Source organism: Aulonocara sp. 'chitande type north' Nkhata Bay, linkage group LG3 (genome assembly GCF_057382095.1).
Source record: "Aulonocara sp. 'chitande type north' Nkhata Bay isolate Kocher_YH1m ecotype deep benthic linkage group LG3, A_spYH_male_GT1.1, whole genome shotgun sequence".
NCBI lineage: Eukaryota > Metazoa > Chordata > Actinopteri > Cichliformes > Cichlidae > Aulonocara > Aulonocara sp. 'chitande type north' Nkhata Bay.
The window spans coordinates 43021681-43043908 of NC_141346.1; the positions used below are offsets into that span (position 1 = coordinate 43021681).

Here is a 22228-nt window from a genome sequence, read left to right on the forward strand (position 1 = left end):
TGACTTTCAACTTTGTTCGGTTATTTTAATTTAGTGAAATTGCTTCAGAGATTACTTTTCAGTATTTGCTTTTCCCAAATTTGCATGTGAATTAAAAATAAAGTCTAAAATGGTATAATGGGCAATTTACAATAAAATATTTACTAGTAAAAAAAAAAATCAATCACATTTTTGCACATTAACTAAACCATTTGTCATTATGTTAATTACTATTGTAAATACTTTTATGATGTCATTTATTGTAATATTTTCACTTTAGCTAAACAATTCAATAAATAAATATGATCTAAATATAGATTTTCAAGACAAAATGCTAATTGACATTTTTCAAAGTTCAGTCAGACTTTAATTTTCAGAATTTTCCTTAGTAGAAATATTAAAATAATGATACTTTCATTTTACATTTCACCATTTTAGTCTCACAGATTCATCATCACTGAGTGATACCACTTTATGTTGCTGCAAAACTCATTATGCAATAATTAACCTCTTAAGAATGTACATAAACCTAAAGGTGGGTATGTGTTTCGGTGTTGAAGGGTTTCTTTGAGCTTTCTTCTCACCTGATTGTCAAGTCCACTGACAAAAAAATGGAATAATGTACATTTTACTCCTTGTAGTTCTGTTTTTTGAGAATTTCAATATAATAGAATTTGAGTCTTTAAATCTTCTCACTGTTAAAGTTTTCATGAAGGGTTTTGAGTAGAACACACTGGATTGGGTGAAGAAGAAGAGGGTAGTGTCGCCTCAGTGGATTTAACTTTGAACATGTGCGGCACTTCTGTGCTTTCAGTCTTGTGTGTGTTTGCAGCGTGAGGCTCGACATCTTTCTCAGTCAGCAAGTGAGGGGGGACATAACCAGACTGAGGTTTTGGGTTTTCCCTGTAGTGCTGGTGGTTGTTTGCCTGTTTTGGTGGACAGCGGCCCCTCTTGTCCTGCCCCCGGAAAGCCCTGAGTTTGGGGCTCCAGTGTTCCTGCCACTGGAGGGCTAGAGTAGAGCGATCTGCCACCAGGCGCTTCTCCTCTGGCACCCAGGGCTGCTCTCCTTCATCTGCTCCGATCAGGAGGACTGTCCGACCCACCTGGAGGGCGGGGCAGCCGCAGCCAAGGTCGCGGTCAGGGACCCAAAGGGACTGAGAGCCCCTGCGAATGCGGGCGTGGGACCCAGTGCGGAAGACGACTTGCACCAAGATGGAAAACTGCCACCAGGGACCTGAGCGCTCCATACCTTTCACCTGCACCTTCAGCACTAACAAACACAGGCACAACATAGTAAAAAAAAATAAATAGTATTTTTGATAGATTCTTTTGGTCCACAATTTAAATATTTGTTACAATTTAGATTTGATTCATTTGAATAAATAATTTAAAGACTGGTTATACTTTTCTATTTTCTGTCATACATACACTGTGGATGCTCATATCAAATATGGATAGCAGGAAACACTATAATTGTTAAATTATATTTAATAATATAATAAAAATATATAGTGGTTAAAACAGAAAAATGGCCACTAACCATAGTTCTTTCGACAATAGGTCTCCAAGTTCATCTTGACTTTAACCTGAGAAGGCTGGCAGTATGAAACGCACTCCTCCGCTACATGAGAGACAAGCAGAGGGGGGAGAGGGAGAGAGAATCGTCAAATGAGGGTGGATATCATTTCATAGCAAGCATATCAGCACATGTCTTTTCCCCTAATTACAATATGGCTGCTTCTATTTGTCATCACAGTATCCTTTGACTAACAGATGATCCCAACTGCAGCAGGTGGGACATTCTTCGAGCCGCCGCTAGGAGGGAGTGGTTAGCCACTCCGTGGAGAGAGTGAGCAGCAGCTCCCAGAGCAGTTTCAATTCAAGGACTGATCTGTTAAAAAATATGTGGCACGCCTTCAGAGGAGATCTGATATATGATCGCACAAAAAAGCCATAAATCTAAATGCTGCGGTGACATCAGCGGGGGAGAGGATAGAAAAGGGAAAAACTTTATTGTTATTACTCAATCAAATCTTGTTGTCAGTTACACAATTTCCTGCATGAGGCATTCGGATATCATAAGTTATTATGGCAGGTTACAGCAGGCAGAAAATTTTACAGTAGAAAAATTAGATATTGGTTTAATATATTTAAGTACCAGAAGTTTAGTTAATAGATTAGTTTAAAGGTTTAAAGTTATAAAAAGTTATAAAGTTACTTTCTGTATAAAACTGTCTTTCAGGATACAATTTTCCAGACTTGCCTTCTTCTCCATTTTTGTCTATGAATGATTGTCTGCTTAAAAAAATAATTCAAGGAGCTTCATCACATTGATGCAAAGCATTTCTCCAGGACTGCCATACATCAGACCTACCTATGCTGTACTGAGGTTGGTACACTGGAGTTGGAGCAACTTCTGGAATTCCTGCAAGCATAAACACAGTTTCAGACAAAACAGACACACAAAGAGAAACTTCAGGATACTTTCCAGAGCTGTCAGTCTGTTTCACTTCTGTGCATTATATGTGTGCGTTGTGTTTGAATGACCCTGGCTGCGTGAGGCATGCCCATGCAGAAGATAAGCAAATGTCAAAATGAACGTGTGTGTGGTCCTTTTATGGTCCACAAACCCATCCTGTGGTGCTCTCTCTAACACACAGACAGATGCAAACTTTACTTTTTGGAATTTAATAGGGTCAGACCTTCACTTCTTGTATGGTTTTGTCTCAAACATTAAACAGAGTAGTGCGTGTCGGTGGTGTGGATTAACATCCTGGTTGGTGACGCGTGCATAACCCAGGCTCTTGTAAAAGTTTGTGTGTGACAGTGCCGCCATATAAGCTCACGCATCGTCCTCTGTCCAGGTCTGGTCTTCTATAACACAACTGGGCCACTGACACCCAACACCCCCTTCCAGCTGACGGTCCCTCGTGTTTAAAAGTCAAGAAGGTGCTGTGGGTTTCTGTAAGTGTACTTATAGTACATGTCAAGGGTTCCAATGAGGCAAATGGGGCTACCTGCATGAGCAGGGCTAGTGACAATATGATATCCATATATGCGACTGACAGACAGGGATATCTTTTGTATGTAAAAACTAGAGATGGCACGATACCACTTTTTTATGTCCGATACCGATATCATAAATTTGGATATCTGCCGATACCGATATGAATCCGATATAGTGTTTTTTAATCAACAAAACTGTTTTTTTTTTAATATATTGCTGCATTTTGTATAAGTTCATACTCAAGTTTAAAACAACAACTACACTAAAGCTATTCTGTTATACCTGTATGCAAAAAAAAATATTTCATAGTACAGCAATACTGATCAATCTAATAAACTTAAACCTACACCATTCTCCCTATTCTGGTATTTTAAAGAGTACTTAGCGTAAATATTAAGCAACCTAACTAATAGGGTTCCAACTCCCAGCAACAACAAAAATAAATAAATAAAAAATAGGGAACCACCCCTCACGCTCCACCTCATGATGCTTAATCGACGTAATCAACCTTAATTTGATGCAGTGTGAAAAAAAAATGCACAGAAATCAATTATTTTTCAAGAAATATTAAATAAATTCAACATCTTTCTTCAACAAAATTGCAGACTGCACAGATGGTACCTTCCCAAAGGAAAAAGTACTATAGCTTACTAGAGTATATATATTAGACTTAATAGTTACTATATACAGTAATGGACTTCTATTCATTTTGCATCAGATTAAAACTTTGGGTGTCAGATAATTATTTATTAAAAGCTAGACATTTTAAATGAGAATAAGAAAGAAAAGTATGTCTTTGTGCCCCCTTTTCCCTGTTCATGCCCTATCGGCCCCCCTGGCTAAACTTTGCTAGATCCGCCCCTGCACAGTTACCAGCCGTCAGCTACGTAGGAAAAGATCCTGGTGTAGAAATTAATATTAAATACATTCTAACAACAGCTGATCAAGCTTAAACGTGCTGCTGTTGTTCAGCTGCTGGTTTCCTCTTTCTGGTGCAAAGTGGGCCAAAAGCAAACTAGAGACACGGACTCACGACGGTCTCGCACACAAGAATTTCACTCGCATGTGCTGTGCCAGTGTGCCTGCACATGTGATGTGACAATAAAAGTGATTTGATTTGATTTTGATTTGAAAAGCCGATCAGCTGATCGTTAAGCAGTTTCATGATTGAAGTAGCAGCAAGAAGAGGCAGTCGCTCCATATATCGTTTGTTAAGCTTAACGCAGGAATGCTTTACAAACATTCAGAGATGGACTTACACACTTGCTTTACTTCTCTCGGGATAACTTTGTCGGAGATGAAATGCCGGGTTGCTAGCGAAGCTCCACATGCTATCCAGACCACCGACAGGTCCCGCATGCCACAGCCGCTCTATCACGTGATGCATACTGCTCCGACGTGCTAACGTTCTGAGGTGAGTTACGGCGTGTTGCAAGTTTTGTGAGGTGCTTTCGTGATATTTAATGGATCGGATTACATTTTTTATTTTTCTCCGATATCCGATCCAGTAATTTAGGTCAGTATCGGACCGATACCGATACGTAATATCGGATCGGTCCATCTCTAGTAAAAACTACCAAGCCTGATCTCCTAAAATTTCATGAAAATTTCAGAAAATTTTCTGAACTGAGCAATTTCTGTCATGTCAGGCCTGCTTCCAGAACAAAATGACTGGGTCTCTATCAGAATTTAGTGACTAGCTGACTAGTGACATGCTATTCTATGTACACTACCAGTTAAAAGGTTAGACACGCCTTTTTATTTAATGTTTTTTCTTTATTTTCATGACTATTTACGGTGTAGATGCTCACTCCCGGCATCAAAACTATGAATGAACACATATGGATTTATTACAAAACAAAAAAAAGTGTGAAGTAACTCAAAGCATCTTTTATATTTTTGATTCTTCAAAATAGCCACCCTTTGCTTTGATTGCTGCTTTGTACGCTCTTGGCATTCTTTTAATGAGCTTCATGAGGTAGTCGCCTGAAATGGTTTTCCAACAGTCTTTAAGGAGTCCCCAACACTTGTTGGCCCTTTTGCCTTCACTCTGAGGTCCATCTCATCCCAAACCATCTCGACTGGGTTTAGGTCAGATGACTGTGGAGGCCAGGCCATCTGTTGCAGCACTCCATCACTCTCCTTTTTGGTCAAATAGCCCTTGGGGTCGTGGTCCTGTTGAAAAATAAGTGGTGGTCCAACTAAACGTAAACCGGATAGGATGGCATGTCACTGCAGGATGCTATGGTAGACATGTCAAATTCAATTTTGAATAAATCCCCAATAGTGTCACCAGCAAAGCACCCCCAAACCATCATACCTGCTCCTTCAAGCTTCAGGGTGGGAACCATGCATGTAGAGACCATCCGTTCACCTTTTCTGCATCACACAAAGACAAGGCACGTGGAACCATAGATCTCAAATTTGGACTCATCGGACCAAAGCACAGATTTCCACTTGTCTAATGTCCATTCCTTGAGTTTCTTGTCCCAAACAAATCTTTACTACTTCTTGCTTTTCCTTAGTGGTTTCTTAGCAGCTGTTTGACCATAAGGGCTTGATTCGCGCCGTCTCCTCTGAACAGTTGATGTAGAGATTGTGTCTCCTACTGGAACTGGTCCTCTTTTCCTGGGGCAGTCCTCATGTGAGCCAGTTTCATCGTAGCACTTGATGATTTTGGTGACTGCACATTTAAAGTTTTAGCAATTTTCCAGACTGACTGACCTTCAGTTCTTTACTTAGTTGATTGGTTCTTGCCATAATATTGCTATAATCTGACGGTTGTCAAATAAGGCTGTAAACTGTGTAATAAGGCAAGAAATTCCACCAATGAACCCTGACAAGGCACACCTGTGAAGTGAAAACCATTTCAGGTGACTACATCATGAAGCTCATTTAGAGAAGGGTTTGCAGCGCTGTCAACAAAGCAAAGGGTGGCAACTCTGGCAGATCTAAAATATAAAACATATTTGCAGTTATTTACTTTTCTTTGCTACATAATCCCATATATCTTGATCTATATATTTGATGTCTTCAGTATGTATCTACAATGCAGAAAGTAGTAAAAATAAAGAAAAACAATTAAATGAGAAGGTGACCCATATACATACATAAATATATATATATATATATATATATATATATATACATATATATATATATATTATTCTAATCATCATCAAAATCACATCTTTATTGATTAACACCGAGTCATTAAGGGTACAGGGATTTCCAAGATTCAAGATCTTCAAGATTTCTTTTAATTCTAAATAATAAAAAAAACATAAAACAATTCTTAATGCTAATCGTTCTCTTGCTAAAAAGTCTAGCACAATTGTCTAGGCGACATTCAAGAAGTACCTCAAACCAGCAGTTAGGCAACATCTGTGATTGATTAAAACTGAAATGCAAGGTTATTGGTCTCGGTGGAGAATGTGTCGCTGAGTGGGCTTCTAGTTTTTAATATGTTTCTAAATTTACAAGGCAAGTCAAATGTCTGAATCGTCACATATCGCAAAATTCCAAATAGTGCAGAAACAAAAGATGCTGTTCATGCATTCCTAAATCAATATAGGAACTATACAGAATAAAATTAGCAATAAATAAATTAATAAAAATATGATCTAACCCAAGAAATATCAGGTCAAAGTAAAAACACAACAAAACATGACACTAGGAGAAAAGTCAGCACTAACTAACTAAATCAGATAACTCATCTTAGTGTGAGAAGACTTTTCATTGACCAATATTTCATGTTAATGGGATTTCAACTATTTTCTTTTCTTTGGCATTCATCGAAACTCTATTAACAAAAACAGAAGCCACCATCAGAGCGACATGCTGCTAAGAGGATTCTGAAGTGAAATCAGCAAAGATGTTGGTAGAAATATAACTTTCAGAGGAAAAAACTTCAGTTATTTTAGATAATGCTTCAAAATAACAGTTCCAGTAATCGTTCACGATGGCCCTCGCAGGATTAAACCCGAGGTCATAGATGACTTTGGCTGAGGTGACAGCACATCAACTTGCTTTAAATATGTGAAATAACTGTTTTCTATTTTGTAACAAATCATAAAACTTGATCATTTTTCATTTCATAAATTTGCAGTTAAAGCTTTAGCAAAGGTTAGCTGGGGCTATCTCATCAGCTAGCTTGGATTCCGTTTTGCTTTAGCTTTAGTTTGACCAAAATATGCAGCCCTGTCAGACAATTCTGCTGACATCCTGGTCTATTCAGAGCATAGATAAAATGGTTTAAAGGTAGCTAACATTGAATTTAGCCTGACTGCTGCACACATTTAGGGCTGTCTGATGAGGTGTAGGCGAGATGTACGAGGTGGTGGGAGCAGAGAGGTGCTATACATAGACTGAGATGGTCTGGGAGTAAAAACAAACAAGGTTCTCTTTCACTCACTCCTTTCACTAGGAGAGTTATGAGTCTGGGCCCTTCGATGGGGGCAGTTTGAGGCGTGCAACAGGTGCGAAGCTCCCTGCTGCTGGCTCCCTATGTCACCTGATTGGGACTAACACAGCGTCAGAGCCTGTGTAGTTGTCGGCACTCGTGCGATTAGCCCGGGATGTGCGCGTGGATTAGCGCTCATGGCTGATGTTTGTTGCTGGCCAGGCGCAGAGATGTGAGTGGCAACAATCCTCTTGATCTGACGCTGATACCAGATCAGCGGGAGATGAGGTTTCCCTGTAGCGCTCAGCTCATGTTATCGCTGCTGTGGAAACCATCCAGGGATGATGAAAAGGAGACACGCCGAGGAGATCGGGCCAAATTAAACTGAAGCGCAGCGGCCCTATTTATACTGAGCTACAATTTGATAAAGGCTTACACAGCTTGATAGAGTCGCTTAATCCATTTAGGCCACGAACAAATGAGGCTGAAGGAGAAATTAAAGAAGTCACTTTGTCATGACTGACAACAAACTATTAAAAGCCAAAGGGTGTCGAGTGCAGAGAGAACATTTTTAATTACGGTAAGACTAAGTGCTGTTATGAAATCAATCCTTATAAAAACAAACAAAAGAGGTTGTCATAACTTTCAGATTTGAGGCCTCTATTCATAGTTTTCATAGAGTCCTGGAAGGCTCCCACATGTGTGCAAAACTCAATAGGCAAAATAAGTGCAGTATTGAACCATTTGACCAGGTTCAATAAATGTAACATTTTACATTCTACTTATGTAACAAAATTACATGGGAACTTGGACTTGACTTGGACACATGCAGGCTGAAATGAGACACTGCAAAATGTGATCTGTGTCTGATGGGTGTTATGGCAGTTGCACCAATTTCCACAAACACACGAAAATCCTTGAAACAGAGCGAGGAGGAGAGAAATCCGTCAGACAGACCCAGAACCCCTGGGACAAAAGACAGAGCCCACTGGCAGAGTCCTCCCAGAGAGGAAAAGAATATCCAGACGTGATGGAAGCGATGTTTCAGTCATTAGTTAATGGTAAAAGTGTTATTGGTCATCACAGTTGTGTCTTTAACAGGCTGATTACCTATTGACTACATTCAGACATTCAAATAATAAATTCAGCCCTGTATTAAATGTTAAATGAATGTTAAATGTTTGCTTTATTAAATCTGTGTCCTTCAAGTATGAACTATGAAAACGTCTAATTATAATAATCCTTTTGTGTAAACTCTCAAGTCCAGATGAGAACAATCAATAACTATTTAAGAGGAATTAGTAAACTAAGTCACCAAAACAAATCAAAAACAGAAAAACATTGTTGCTGTACAAACACATTTTGTGGTCTTGAAAATGTATTCAGACTACTGATGATGCATTCGCCTCATAAATTATGCCTCAGAGTCTACATAAGCTGCCTTTATAAAGTAAAGGTTTTGGCATATGCAATGCTGTGTTGGATAAATATCAAATTTTGCATACAACCACACTGAGCTACTGGCTAACATCAACTTAACTTAATATCAATCTACATGTTGCTAGTTTTAAGGGAGAGCTATTCTGGTTAGGTTAGCATAAATCCATGCCAAAAACCCATTTCCAATTTCATTTTTAATATTGCAATATTAACAATCTGAGTTGCTGTAGATGAGGACAAACTGGTGTGATCTGCACTTGTGTTAGCATTTCCTTGGGTGAGGAAAATGTTAGCATGCACTGACAGCCTTTATGCTTTGCTAGCAGTTGTAAACACACTGTGTGGCTCATTTGTGCACTCTTTAGTAGCACTAAACCTTGTGGAATCAATAACTGACAGAAAGAGGAAGAAGTTCTTGTTTTGCCTTCAAAGTGAAAACTCTTTCTGACAACACTGCTAAAGTTAGCAGGTTTAAAATGGACATCTGCGTGGCCGGTAAACTTACGTATGCAGGGCTGTAAAGGAGACTTCCCCTGTTCATATCCTGGGGCACAGCGGTTACACCTGAGGCCGGTCACACCTCGTCGACACAGGCACTGACCAGACGTCTGGTTACACCAGCCACCCACTGCCCCCACAGGATGGCACTGACACGCTGGGAAAGAAATGAACAGATTAGAAGCTGAATAAGCACGTTTTTTGGTAGGTACTCACATGAGCTTTAAATCCAACACTGACATATTCTCACCTTACAGTACAGGCTTATTAGCCTGTATTTTAAAGCTCTGTACTGTTTTTGCCTCAGTTTTCTTGTCCACCAACAAGCAGGTTGTAAACCAAAATAACAAGCTAAAAGATGCTAAAATGGTGAGCAGAGCCAGTTGAAATAATCTATATTCTGGATAGGTTTAAGATATGTTAAAAATAACATAACAAAGGAAAGACATGACAACAGGACTTATAAATGCATCCATCAGTGACAGGACCTGGTTTAATCCTGAATGACAAGCATGTGTCCTCAAGCGTGTCACTGAGCATTACAGAAGGCCTATACTAACGCCAGGTGGGCGTCTGTTTCCTGATGGGTAAACAAAGACAAATTCCTCAGTGGAGATATTAACAAAATTGCACACCATTGCAGGGAATCATTATCACTCTGGTGTTTCTTTTAGGTAAGTTTTTTTAGTGAAGATGAACCTTCTTAAGTAGATATTAGCAGTGTTGCCTGTTACACGGTATAATGATTACTGCCTGGATTTGCCATAGTTTACATTGCAAAGCTTTTTATTTACCAGTGCTTTCAAAGGATAAGGGCCAATGAGAGAAGACAGATGGGGAGAGGAAGCCTCTCCTCAGCAGCTCTGTTCACACTCGAACAATGTTTATACAAATCCTTACAATAAGTCCAAACAACCTGCCTGGAGAAAATGAGTAATTGTCTCACCGCTGGCCTCTGAATGGTTACTAAGTGAAATGTAGCAGCAATAAATCAGGACTAAAAGCGTATAAATTTGCAGGATACTCTTGTTTCATGCCTTAAAAGTGATAAAATATTGAGCGTGTTTAATATTTTTTATTATCCCTGAATGTGTGTGAAACTCACAAGGCCTGTTAATTCTGGATATACAGCAAAGTATTAGAGCAGAGGACAAGCTTGCACACAGCTAAGCTAGGGTGTCACAGTCACTTAGGACATGACACCGGTCAAAGGTCACCGGGGGTCATTGCAGATGCCACAGGTGGTAATAATGTGGATGCATGAGGCAGCTCGGTGTGGTTTGTGTGTGCTTTTGTATATTGCTAACAGGAATAGCTGTCCTCTGTCACAATGTAACCACCCCATTAACACTTTTGTACACTTGTACAGAGGCAGAGCGGACCACGTAAGCTCAAATAGCAACACACATTCTGACAGTCGGGCATAAACACGATCACACTCTGATTTACTTTTCATCTTTCAGCGAATGTACAGTCAATCAAAGGTATGGGTCACGCACTCGCTCTACCCTCCATCTTGTGTCCCCCACCACATATACACTAAACACACACACATCCAGTCACTGACGTTGGCAGGCTTTGCGGTGGCTGAGCGGCTTTTTGTGGTTGCGGGTGTATCCATTCTGGCAGTACTGGCAGTGGCGTCCGGCCGTGTGGTGGCGACACTTCTGACACACGCCTCCACTGCGCCGGCCCGACTGCTGAAACACCTCCATGCTGAAGCGGCATTTGTTGGAGTGGCCGTTACACTCACAGGCTGGACATAGGCAAAGCAAAATAAATACTGGTGAACACCAACGAAGAAAAGAGTTTCAGGGCTGGAGAAAGTATTAACAATGGGTTATTCAAATCCAGCAGTTTGGCTTTAATATGGTATCCAGAAAGTACCAAATAAGGGAAATTTTGGCTTAAGCCAGATTTATGACTTTCAGTTTGATTGCAAATATGTTGACACAAAGCCCTCTTACACTTAGCTCTCTTCCAGAGTGCGTCTTTTGTTCTTTTTTTATAGCGAGAATAACTTTCACATCAACTGTATGGGGGGGATCTTTTAAAGCGCCCTCATTTATATTGTATTAATGTTTGAAGTCATGTATAATTAATGGTGTGTTGCCTTGAGTAACAGTCACTGAACTGGACCTCTGCAACATGTTTGTAGGCTGCTGAGTATCGGTCAGGATCTGATGTGCAAAGGTTTTTATGTTAATGCTGAAAACAGATGTCTGGCTTGTGCTGTTTGAGCGACATTAAGTTGCTGGATGAGTTATAGCCTCTATAAACCTGTACTTGAAATTGAGATTTAATCATGCTGTCTTTACTATATGCACAGTTTTTGACAGTTGCAATATGTTTTCTAGTGATTTCATTGATTTCTTTCATAAGACCAAAGGTGTGCTTATGTTAGCATTTTCAAAGGCAGTGTGATGCAGGACTCACCAACACAGGGGTTTGGGTTAGTGGGCGTAGCTCGATGCCATGGTCTGTCAAAGTAGAAGTCCTCACACACATCACAGTCTGGCCCCGCTGTGTGATGCTTGCATACACACACTGCACGACCCGTGTCGTCGCGGCGACACCTGGAAGCGTGTCCGTTACATTTACACCTGCCCCCGACCTGCAGGTCCGAGAGGGCAAAAGGAGCTCGGCCGGGGGGCTTAAAAGCAGAAGGTTGGGCCGCCTGCAGATTCCTCGGCCTTGTATTGTGATTGTTGTTCCTCCGTTTCCTCAGCTCCTGCCCTTTGTTGTTTCTGCTCCGCCCCTCAACTGTCCAATTGCAATCTCCATTGGGGCAAGGCAGCCAATGATTGTTTTCCTTCTTGCGGCCACGCCCTCTGCCTTTCCCGCCCTTTTTAGGAGAAGTGAGAGTGTCCATGCTGAAACTGTCCCCCCCTTCCTTGCTGGTGACGTTGTGCCCGTCTTCATCTTGACCTGAGCTTTTATAATGGCCCTTCCTGACTTGCTTATCTATTCTAACCCCTTTGTTCCTCACCCTTGTCTCTGAGTTTTTTGTCTCCCTGTCAAAAAATGCCAGTGTATTTTCTGTGTTTAACTTGTCCACCTGATCTCCAGTCTGATCCTTGAAGTCCGTTCTCCATCTCACAACACCAGCCTCTCTGATGTCGTGTCCACGGTCAAGCCATCTTTCTTCTTCCGTCTTATCCATGTGGCCTATCTTCACCTCACTGGACACCTTATGGAAGACCACGCGAATGTCGGTGGCTGTCACCCAGTCCTGGAGAGTGGGGCTATAGTCAAAATCAGGAGAGGATGGCCGTCCATCCAGAGTGGAGAAGGCCAACACCATGCCTCCTCGCTGCTTCTGTAGAGGGCGTGGGTCTGAGCAGAGGGGCTCTGTTTCTTGATGTCTCGTTTGGGCCACTGTTTGTGAAGGTAGCTTGAAGTTCCTGAGGCAGTCGCTGGAGTAGTGCTGCATTGGCCTCCAGGTGCGCCCAAAGTCCATCGACTTGAGGATGGAAATGGAGATGGGGTCCAATGGCTCCCTTTGGTGACAGAACTGAAAACTTATGTATGTGATCTCAAAGCGGCGGCCCAGCGGTAGGGTAAGGACCCAGTCTCCTGTGTCAGTACCTGCATCGGCCATCCAACATGTGAGGTTGTGGGGATTGTTGAGGTCGGTTAAGGTGGTGATGTGGCTGTCATAGTCATTTCCTTGTAGCGAGTGGTTCACGTTGACTGGAACCCCGTAGGCAGCATTGATAAACTCTGACAGGCAGTGTCGCGGACGGCCAACTGTGTGGTAGCAGGGGTCATTAGGTGAATTCCAGCTCAACGGCGGTTGGGGAAGGGAAGAGGAAATGAGGGAAAGACAGAGGAAGAGGAGTAGAAGGAAAACAGGACAAAAAGAGGTGGAGGGAGGAGGGGAAAAGGGTTGGAACATCATGTCATCCAGCCTGTGAGAGGAAAAAATCATTTTTTAAAGAGGAAAACCACAGGGGCGTGATCAGAAAAGAACAAAAGACTAACTGATTGATTTATATGATACGCATTTGAAGCCGAAGAAGGAAATCTAAGAAGGACCACCTGTCCCCTTATTGAAAACACACCATACCAACTGATTGCATCACTGCAAGTTCACCTTATTGGCTTTCAGTAGTTGCCAGTAAAGACTTCATCCTGTAAAAATGTAATCTCCCATCTTCCCAGTAGTGTCAGCCACCGGTTTGAACCCTTGAACTTGAGAACTTATAAGAACTTATCCATCTTAAAACGCTCCTTAACCCCAAAACGAGTGGATGAATGCGGGTGAAGAAGGGCGCGCACCCAGCAGGTCTGTCTGAAATAACAAAAAACATGCCCGACAGCTGGGGCTAAAACCTGAGCTGGACCACATCCATCATATTTATTGCTCCCTTTCCAAATATCTTTACCGTTGGTCATTGCTGCAGCCACCGCAGCGAGGGCCCCGACCATGAGCAGTGTAGTAGTGTCGTGGTGTAGGAAAGAGGGCACGGAGAAACAGAGAGGGAGGAAGAGGACTTGGAGATTAGCATTTGGGATGGTAGAAATGATTTATGGAATGAAATGTGTGTTCGACTTGAGCCCCTACTCGGATACTTCCGTTGAAGAGACAAACCCTGACTTGTGTAGGTCTGCAGTGCAAACAAATCCGCTTCCCGTTTCGTGTAATTGGTGATGAGTGTAATTTATTTTTCTGTCATGATTTGATACTAGAATTCGTCCGCTTTGGCATCCGGACAAAATGGACAATGCACCTACTTTCTCTGGGCCCAGTGATTTATCGTTTTTTCGCTGCTCACACAAAGCCCAGAAGCACATTTCCCAATGAGCACTACGTAAGTTTCTCCATTGCAGGGTGAGTTCAGCACCTTTCTCCTTTCGCTTTTGGGAAATGATTTCTTTTCTTCATTAAATGGGCTGTCATCTTCTCATTTATATCCGCCATCCTTCGGCGGTTTCAAACAACTTTTCCTCCACTCTCCCGTCTCCCTGCCCATCTATCACCTGCCCCTTTCATTCTGTTCTGGGAATATTCTTAACTGCTGTGAGATTGATGATGCCCTAACAAGCGTTTGACACTGACAGCAAAGTCAGCAGGGCTGCATAAACCAAACCCGTAGGAGAGGAACGGGGCTGAGAGCCTCTCCGGCCTCGTCATGCCGCTCAATTAGCCAACGACCGAAATATGAGGCCTCCCTTTTGGGACCACACAACTCTGAGGGGTCCTGTGTGCAGGTCACGGCGGTCTCTCGGCTGCCTGGGGACAAACTGCAAATGTCCAAAAGCAACCAAATGCTAGAAAATAAATCAGCTAAACTTGATTGAGCACAAAAGGGGAATAACAGGCTCAGCAGGCGCCTGTGTTTTGTGGCGTTGCTAAAGGAAACAAGTAACAAGTGCAGTGATTAGTGGTCTGATTGTGACCCTGGTCCCAGAGAGCCACATTCCTGTGATCCAGAATGCCTCGGCTAGCCATTCCTGACGTGTCGAGACATGCTCCACGGGAACCTGAACACACTGATAAAAAGCAAGACGTATAAGTTGATCGGCTGATTAATTGGCTCTCTGGTTTCATGTGGTATCGATATACCGGTTGTATAAGAAGGGGAGACAAGTCAAAGGGATGATGAGCAGGATAAAAAGCTACCAGAGGATTCAGGGAAGTAGTGGTGAGATTTCAGTCAGGAATTCAGCGAATGGGCAGTTATAAGCGTGTAGGCGGGTGGTGGGGGTGAAGCGTACACATGGCTAAAAGAGAAAGGGGTAGGTCGTTTAACATTCCCGTGACATGCACTTGCTCTTGTCTTTGTCACATTACATGACTAATTAAACATTTGCCCATTACACCCACTCTGATAAATGGATGCTCATCTAAGTGAGGCCCTTGAGGTTTTTAATGCGCCCCTCTAGGCCAAATGCAGAGACTAGATCAACTGTCTCGTATGGCCAATGCAACCCAGCAGATATGGTTTCAACTACGGTTTTTCTCTACCGCTTTCAATAAATTCACACAGCCAGCATGCCGGGGGCGGAAATGCTGAAGACGAGCGGGATTTCCTCTGAATGAATTTCCCATTAACTCCAAGAAGAGGCCTCGATCTCCGTTTCAGTTTTGTCTACTTTTTCTTAGTTGCAAACTTAATGCACACAATAGCTGTTGATATAACAACTATGCATTCAGTTTGAGGACCCTGTGAGCAGAAGTTTTGAAATAACTTGGCAGCAATCTGCCTCTCAAAAAGCTTATACAGCCAAATAGTGGTATGATGAGATCAACAACATCTCCGGCGGGTGATCTTTAGAAGCAGCTATGCTTGGCTGGCAAGGGGCTGGAAAAATACTTGCTGACAACCTGGGGGCATGTTTACAGCATAGTCGAACAGGAGAGAGCAAGGAGAGCGGCGCTGGTGTTCGTGCTCTGCAGTCCTCGTTTATTTCCCGATGTAAATCTCCCGTTCTTCATAACGCTGAAATGTGTCTGAACTTGAAAGCAGCAGAGATGTCGGGAGCAGAAACAAAAAAGTGGTTTAATGATTTGGTAGAGGCTGAAGCTGCAGGAGTTCATGCACATGCATATAAGTTTTTCACATCTGAATAAATGGATAGGAATATGTAAGTGAATAGGAAACTCAATAAGGTGTTTCGGTGCAGCTGAAAATGCTGTTTGCAAAAGCATTTGCTTGCTAGACAGTTTTGCACTGAGTCTTTCTGTAGATTTAGGAGTCTGGTGGAGCTTTCAGAGAGAGAGAGATGTGATCTTATGGGGTAATAACAGCAATACATCCATAGTTTTCCATATCCATGCATGTTCATTTTTCATGCTTGGCCTGTCTCTGTAAGTAATATACCATGCCTTTTGCTGTATTATGATTCTAACTGAAGAACGAAGATCATATCCTTCTGAAAACTTATCACTTATAAATTAACTTTTTTTTTTTTTTTTTTTTGCTTGTTTAATTGTTCCGCAGCAAACGTGTCTTTTTTGTGTTCCTGTCTCTTGCTGTGGTTCCTCTCTCTTGCTACCTGCTAACTCGCTTTGTCCCTTGCAGAGCTTTGGGCCTGTCTGTGTCTGGAGCTATTCTGCTGAGCAGATGAGCTGGATTTGGCCTGTCTCGCACATTTTAACATTCCTCGTCATGCGCAGCAGTCCCGGTCAACCGCAGCGAGGGAAAATATGCTAAATTCAAATAGTTCTGCAACCTCTGTAAGGGGTTTCAATAGATTAAAATGAGGATTGCGCAAATAAACACACGGCTGTGTTGTTTAATAAGGTGGATTTGTATCGAGCTGATAGCATCTGGGAAGATTTCCCAGGGTTTTACGTTGCAGCTCTGCTCCAAGACACGGAGCCTTTAAATAAATATGATCAATTATATAAGCTCTGTCTTATAGCCAGCGCGTTTGAAGCTGAACCAAGCGGGCACCTGTTGGCGCATGTTACCAAACTGACACCTTTGTTAATTTGCAATTGTCCTCAGCCGTCAGAAATACAACCCTGGGCTCTGGGTGAGAAGAGAAAGGCTATGCATGCGCTCTGTATTCCCATACTGCATTCCTGCCCGCACAGTTGAAGCCCATGTGTGTGTTATTCCACGCGGAGCGGATTCCAGGAGTTCTGTTTTAGGTGTAATAATCTAATTTTAGTGGGGTGGCCAGGGAGGTGGAAGCAACAGACAGCGCAAAATGGATTATCGCTGCTCGTATCTTTAGCTAAAGGCCTCTGTCCTTCATGTTTGCACCTCCAACAAACAGCCAGTCCGGTGCACGTGTGCCGCATCCTCCTGGGCCATCTGTGCCCCCTCAGATCTGAAAGGTGTCTCTGCACCGACCTGCAAGATTTACTTGCTTCACTTTTGAATAAAAAAAACACATGTTGCCCGCTTGATAATACAAGGGGAGTTTCCTGTCAATTTCCCTTTTACTGCCTCATACAAGTTGGCAAGAAGCTTTCAGCGCAGCTCCAACTTCACATGATCTTATTGAAAACCAGATGGAAATTAAATCACTGGGAATCCACGCTGCAGTCAGGCCAAAGACAACTTCGGGCATTGTGGGGGGAAAAAAATTCCTGTGCGTAATTGTGTGCAAATTAAATCCGCATAGTGTCATACAGCAAGTTAATAATGAGAAGCAGGCGCAAAATGAATCAAAAAACACCGCCAGGTTTGCGCCTTTTATGAGCACTGGACAAGATTAAAAAATATATGTTTTTAAAAAGAAAGAAAAAAGAAGAAAAGAAAAACAGCCAATTAATCATTAGTGTTACAGTTTCATAAAAAACAAACAAACAACTTTTTGTTTACTAAACTTTAGCTTGTTTTAATTAACACTTCACAGCAATCCAGTAAACCCCAGTCCCCAAATTCCTTAAGAAAGGAAAGACAGAAAAAAGCAGGCTGTCTTTATTAAGACAAATGCGGTGATATTTTTATTAAACTGGACTTTTAGGGAAACCAACAAACTGTAAACGGACCTTAAAAGGCAAACAGCCCGCAGATACACGCTGGATGCCGGAGTTGACTTTAACCTGAGTCCTTAGACTTTAATGATCCCTTTGCCACGGTTCATGAAACGTAAATGTTTATCATATTTAGTCTGATTGCTTTGGCCAGAGCTGAGAGCGAAGCCCGGAGACTAATTGGCTCAATTCAGCAGAGCTAATTGCGCTTTTGTTGAGCGCAAATTAGCTGCAGCCAATTATGAGCTTTATTTACACAGCGAGGCTATCGCAACGTGATCAGAAAACTTTCACTCTGATGTTTAATGTTGATCATTATTCTCGCTTGTGTTTAACGTTTAGGATAAATAACAGCGCCGAATTCCCGGCCTGCTAGTTGGAAATCGTGTTATGAGCGTATATTGTGTTTTGATTTATTTATTAAATTTTTCTTTTACCTCAACATAATGGGACATAGTGGCAAAACCACGTGCGTACGATTACATTCAAAAGAAATATACAAATGAAAATATGTTTTTTAAAATTGTAGTTCTGTGCAATGTTGCAGTAAAAAACAAACAAAAAATAAATACAGATTGTTTTTTAGAATGTTTTCTTATTTAAAAATAAAATAAAATAAAAATAAACACAATAAGCAATTTACATTTCAGTAACACTCGAGGTAAAACAATTTATACTACATGAGGTCATTTTATAGGATTAAACGTATTTTGTTCTAGTTCAGTCCTACAGCTTATTTGTCAGCGCGTAAAACAATCAGTAATCACATTTAAAAGAATGAATTTTTAATGAGATTTATTCTCAACTATGAAAATATAAGTGCGTAAACGATAACTGAAAAGAGAAACGTAGCTATAACTCTACCCCTGATGTAATTTATACGAGTTTTTATTCCCCACAAATGCGTTTCTGCCTTTATTTAACCCTCTTTTAGCCCTCAGTTCCACCGACAGAAAATACAGTCTGCACTTGAAGTTCCGTCGCTGCTTCTCTCCAGCGCCACAAAAGCGCAGATAAAACTTCACACCCCTTCAGCTACCGCAGACCTCGAGCCGATAAACGATCAAAAATCAGTCACAGGAGCTCACCATGTGCGTCGTCGCTGTGCTTCTCCTTCCTGCTCCCGCGGTGCCTCCTGATCATTAAGAGCAGCGCAGCAAGTGTCCGGACATCCAGCTCGGTGTGCAGAGGAGAGCTGAGCAGAAGGCAAACCTGCCGGGAGGGGGCAACGCACCGGGTAGGGGTGGGGGGACTGTGGGTGCAAATTAATGGGATAATCTGGGAGGTGTCTCTCCTAATAGCAACAAAACTGAGCCAAGAGCTCCCACCGAGGAGAGGAGTCACATCATTCTGTACCAAACTGGCTCCAAGTGCCGAATGCGTAAAACCCCGATCCAAAGCTTTATTCTTTAAACACTTGTTTTACTGCTAAGTGTTCTGCTGGTATCAGCTTCAAATGTTTGGATAACATTTACTTTTCTTTTTTGTGGGAAAGTCCAGTGTTGACGCCCACCATTCTATGCTAACAACCTGTATATTTCCAGTTAATCACTGATTATATAAATAGTTATGTAAAAGGTTTTCTGCACCAGTGCATGCTTTCAGTAAATATCTTAAAATAATCAAAAGTTGTTTTGAAACAGGACGAAAGAGCATTTGATGTAAGAATAGAAATGGAAAGTAGCCACACAAACCCCCTCTGTGTGCACAAGTGCATTAAGCAGGGCATTTGTCGTGTTGTTGTGTGATTTGTTTACTGCAGATGAACTCCATAGGTTTTCTTTTTTCTCACTGTGGGAATATTTTTAGTCAAACGTAGCTTTTGATTTCTGGTTGCCTTCACTGGCTCAAAGAAACACCTTTTCTTCTTTGTTCTTCTTTCAGGAGCAGAACCTTTTTTGGAGTCTGATTTTATTTATAGGGCCTGCAGATAGAAGACACACTTCTTTGTTCTGTTGTCAGGTGAGGAGTTTAGTTCTTTTCTGACAACAGCTCCATCAGTTGCAGGCGTGTTAGTTACATTTGCACTGCTGTTTTAGTTGTGAGTTATGTGTTCGCATTTGTACTCTTTTATTTTGTTGGCCAGTTACTGAGTGCATTGGAGACTAAGATTTGACATCCAAAACATGAGATGAGTTTGCAAACGACACTTTAAATTAAACCAGAGATCAAAATATCTCAAATTAGCCCATTAGTAGCCAACTCCCATTTATCATACTTATGATACTCGTGCATTTTTTCATAATATGTTTGTGCTTTCTGTAGTTTATAGTTTTGTAGTGTTACGTCATGCAGCAGGAGACATGACACAGCTCCCTATAAATACAAACAGGTTGACCTTTGCCATTATTCCAGATTTTTTTTGTTTAGTAGAAAACTACAATTTTTAAGACTCAGCTCAGCATTTCATGGTTTGTTAAGGATGCCTTTTCTTTTCTCTTTTTTTGCACTGCGTGGATTCTCCTCCTTCAGGTTTATTAGCATTGGCAGGTAAATTGAGGGGTGCAGACAAAGTTCAGTTGCAGTAGTCTTATCTCGTCATCCAGGCAAAGATCTCGCTATCCCCTTGGTGAAATAGGAAAAATAGCTGAAGTTAATTTGGTGGAGTGGATCGTTCTCAGATGTGAGGCAAAACTGATACAGATGGAAATATAGGAACGAGAAAGTGGAGGGAGGGAGGAGGGAAGACGCTTGATTGGAGAGGAGGAAACTTTCCCAGAGAAAGACATAAAACTGATTGATGACTTCCCTCGAGGAATGTTTCCCCAGGTGTGTTTTGTGTGTGTGTGTGTGTGTGCGTGCGTGTGTGTCTAGTTACAATGCACTTAAGAAATGCTATCCTTGGACACAGGACAAGTGCAATAAAGTAAACTGAGGAGTGAAATAGCACGTTAATGCGTCAATATTGCATTTTGGCAACATCAATACAAAGGCACATGAGATATCAGCGTGCTGAGGAGGAGGTACCCTTATAAAGAATAATTTGAAAAACGCAAATACTAATTGAGAGCAGAAATCACCCCTAACAGTGATATAAGAAAAAGCGTTTAACTGTGTAATAAAGTCCTAAGGAGGTCCTTGACAGGTGCTTTGCACTGCCAGATTGTTCACCCTGCAGCTAGTAGTGTTCTTAGAGACTCAAAGCATAATAAACAAAACACCACGGAGGTGCAATTTTAAAAGTCAACATTAACTCGCTGTAACAGAAAAGGGGCACATTTCACAATACATGGCTGTCCGTGTTTGATGGATTAGCAGTGTTTAAATATTTAAAGTACTACAATATGGCTCTGTAGCTTGGTTTAATGATCAACTAAGGGAAGGGGGGGGGGGATTTCCAATATAGCGAAATTACATGAATTTTTGCCCCCCCGCCCCAGCTCTCGGCCACCTTTTGGTGCAACAGATGGGATGTTATATTATCCTGGAGAAAGATGCCCGTGTAGTAGAAACATCCAGGCCTAATGTGAGCCACCATCGGCTCCAGTTATGCCACAGGGAAGTGTTGTGTGGTCTAGACACGACCCTAATATCACAATCCACCTGACAGCTGGCGCAAATAAAGTGAACTTGCGCCTGAGCAGAGGCACACCCGGAGTCCATGTCATCAGTCAGAGCCCACAGAAAACTGCAGATGTGGGGCCGAACATTCACTGTTATCTGGGTTTCAACACAGAATTAATAAAAAGATTTACCGCAGAGGTCCAAGAAAAAATAAATAAATAAAAGCAAAAATCAGTGTAAATACCACATGTGGGAAATAATGACTCAAAGACTGAAAGCAATTAAAGCTTAACCCATAAGAGCTCGGACCCATTTTTACTGTGAGGAAAACTATGGGAGAGTCAGTTTTGAAACTTTAACAGAAACTTCTCAGTGTGTAAAGAGGCAGTGACACCTGTGTCACCGTGGGTTCTTATGTATTTAACTGAGATCAGCTGAATCTTTTTTTTCTCCTCTACATATGATTAATGAGGTGACAACAAATAAAACTAGAGAACTATTAATGATCTTGGACAAAAAGAAAAACATGCATTTGAGGAGATTTTTGACTCAGTCCAAAGAAAACATTAAAAAAAAAAGTCAGCGGTGTACCTCAAGGTTCAATTTCGGGTCCCTTAAAGTTGCTTTGTACTGTGTGTATTATTGATCCCACTAAATGCAGGTGTAAAAACACCTTTAGAGCCTCTCTTTTAAAAACAAACAAACAAAATTTTCTCCACCGGCATGTACATAATAATTTAAATGTTATGGTATAATTCTGCATTTAAATGAAGACGTTTCTTTTTTAAGTGGCTAAAGCCTAGCAAATTATAGACAGATTAGCCATTAGCTCTGTAGAATTTAACCATGATGTTATTATAAATGACTTAAAAGAGGGGGGGGGGGGGGAAGCATATAAAAAACTAAGAGTCAATTTTAGATCCATATTTCCTTTTAGATCTTTCTTCTGTTGACAAAAATA

General features: G+C 41.5%; 1 protein-coding gene across 1 annotated transcript; it reads right to left on the reverse strand.

Annotated features, from left to right (window-relative positions):
- Positions 1-253: 253 nt before the first annotated feature.
- ntn5 (netrin 5) lies at positions 254-18974 on the reverse strand. The gene is made up of 7 exons (XM_086281903.1): positions 18852-18974; positions 11763-13237; positions 10894-11082; positions 9334-9483; positions 2354-2404; positions 1520-1600; positions 254-1249 (listed from the first exon to the last, which is right to left on the reverse strand). The coding sequence occupies exons 2-7, from the start codon at positions 13225-13227 to the stop codon at positions 687-689; spliced, it is 2499 nt and encodes an 832-aa protein (XP_086138029.1). The 5' UTR covers positions 13228-13237; positions 18852-18974; the 3' UTR covers positions 254-686.
- Positions 18975-22228: the final 3254 nt, after the last annotated feature.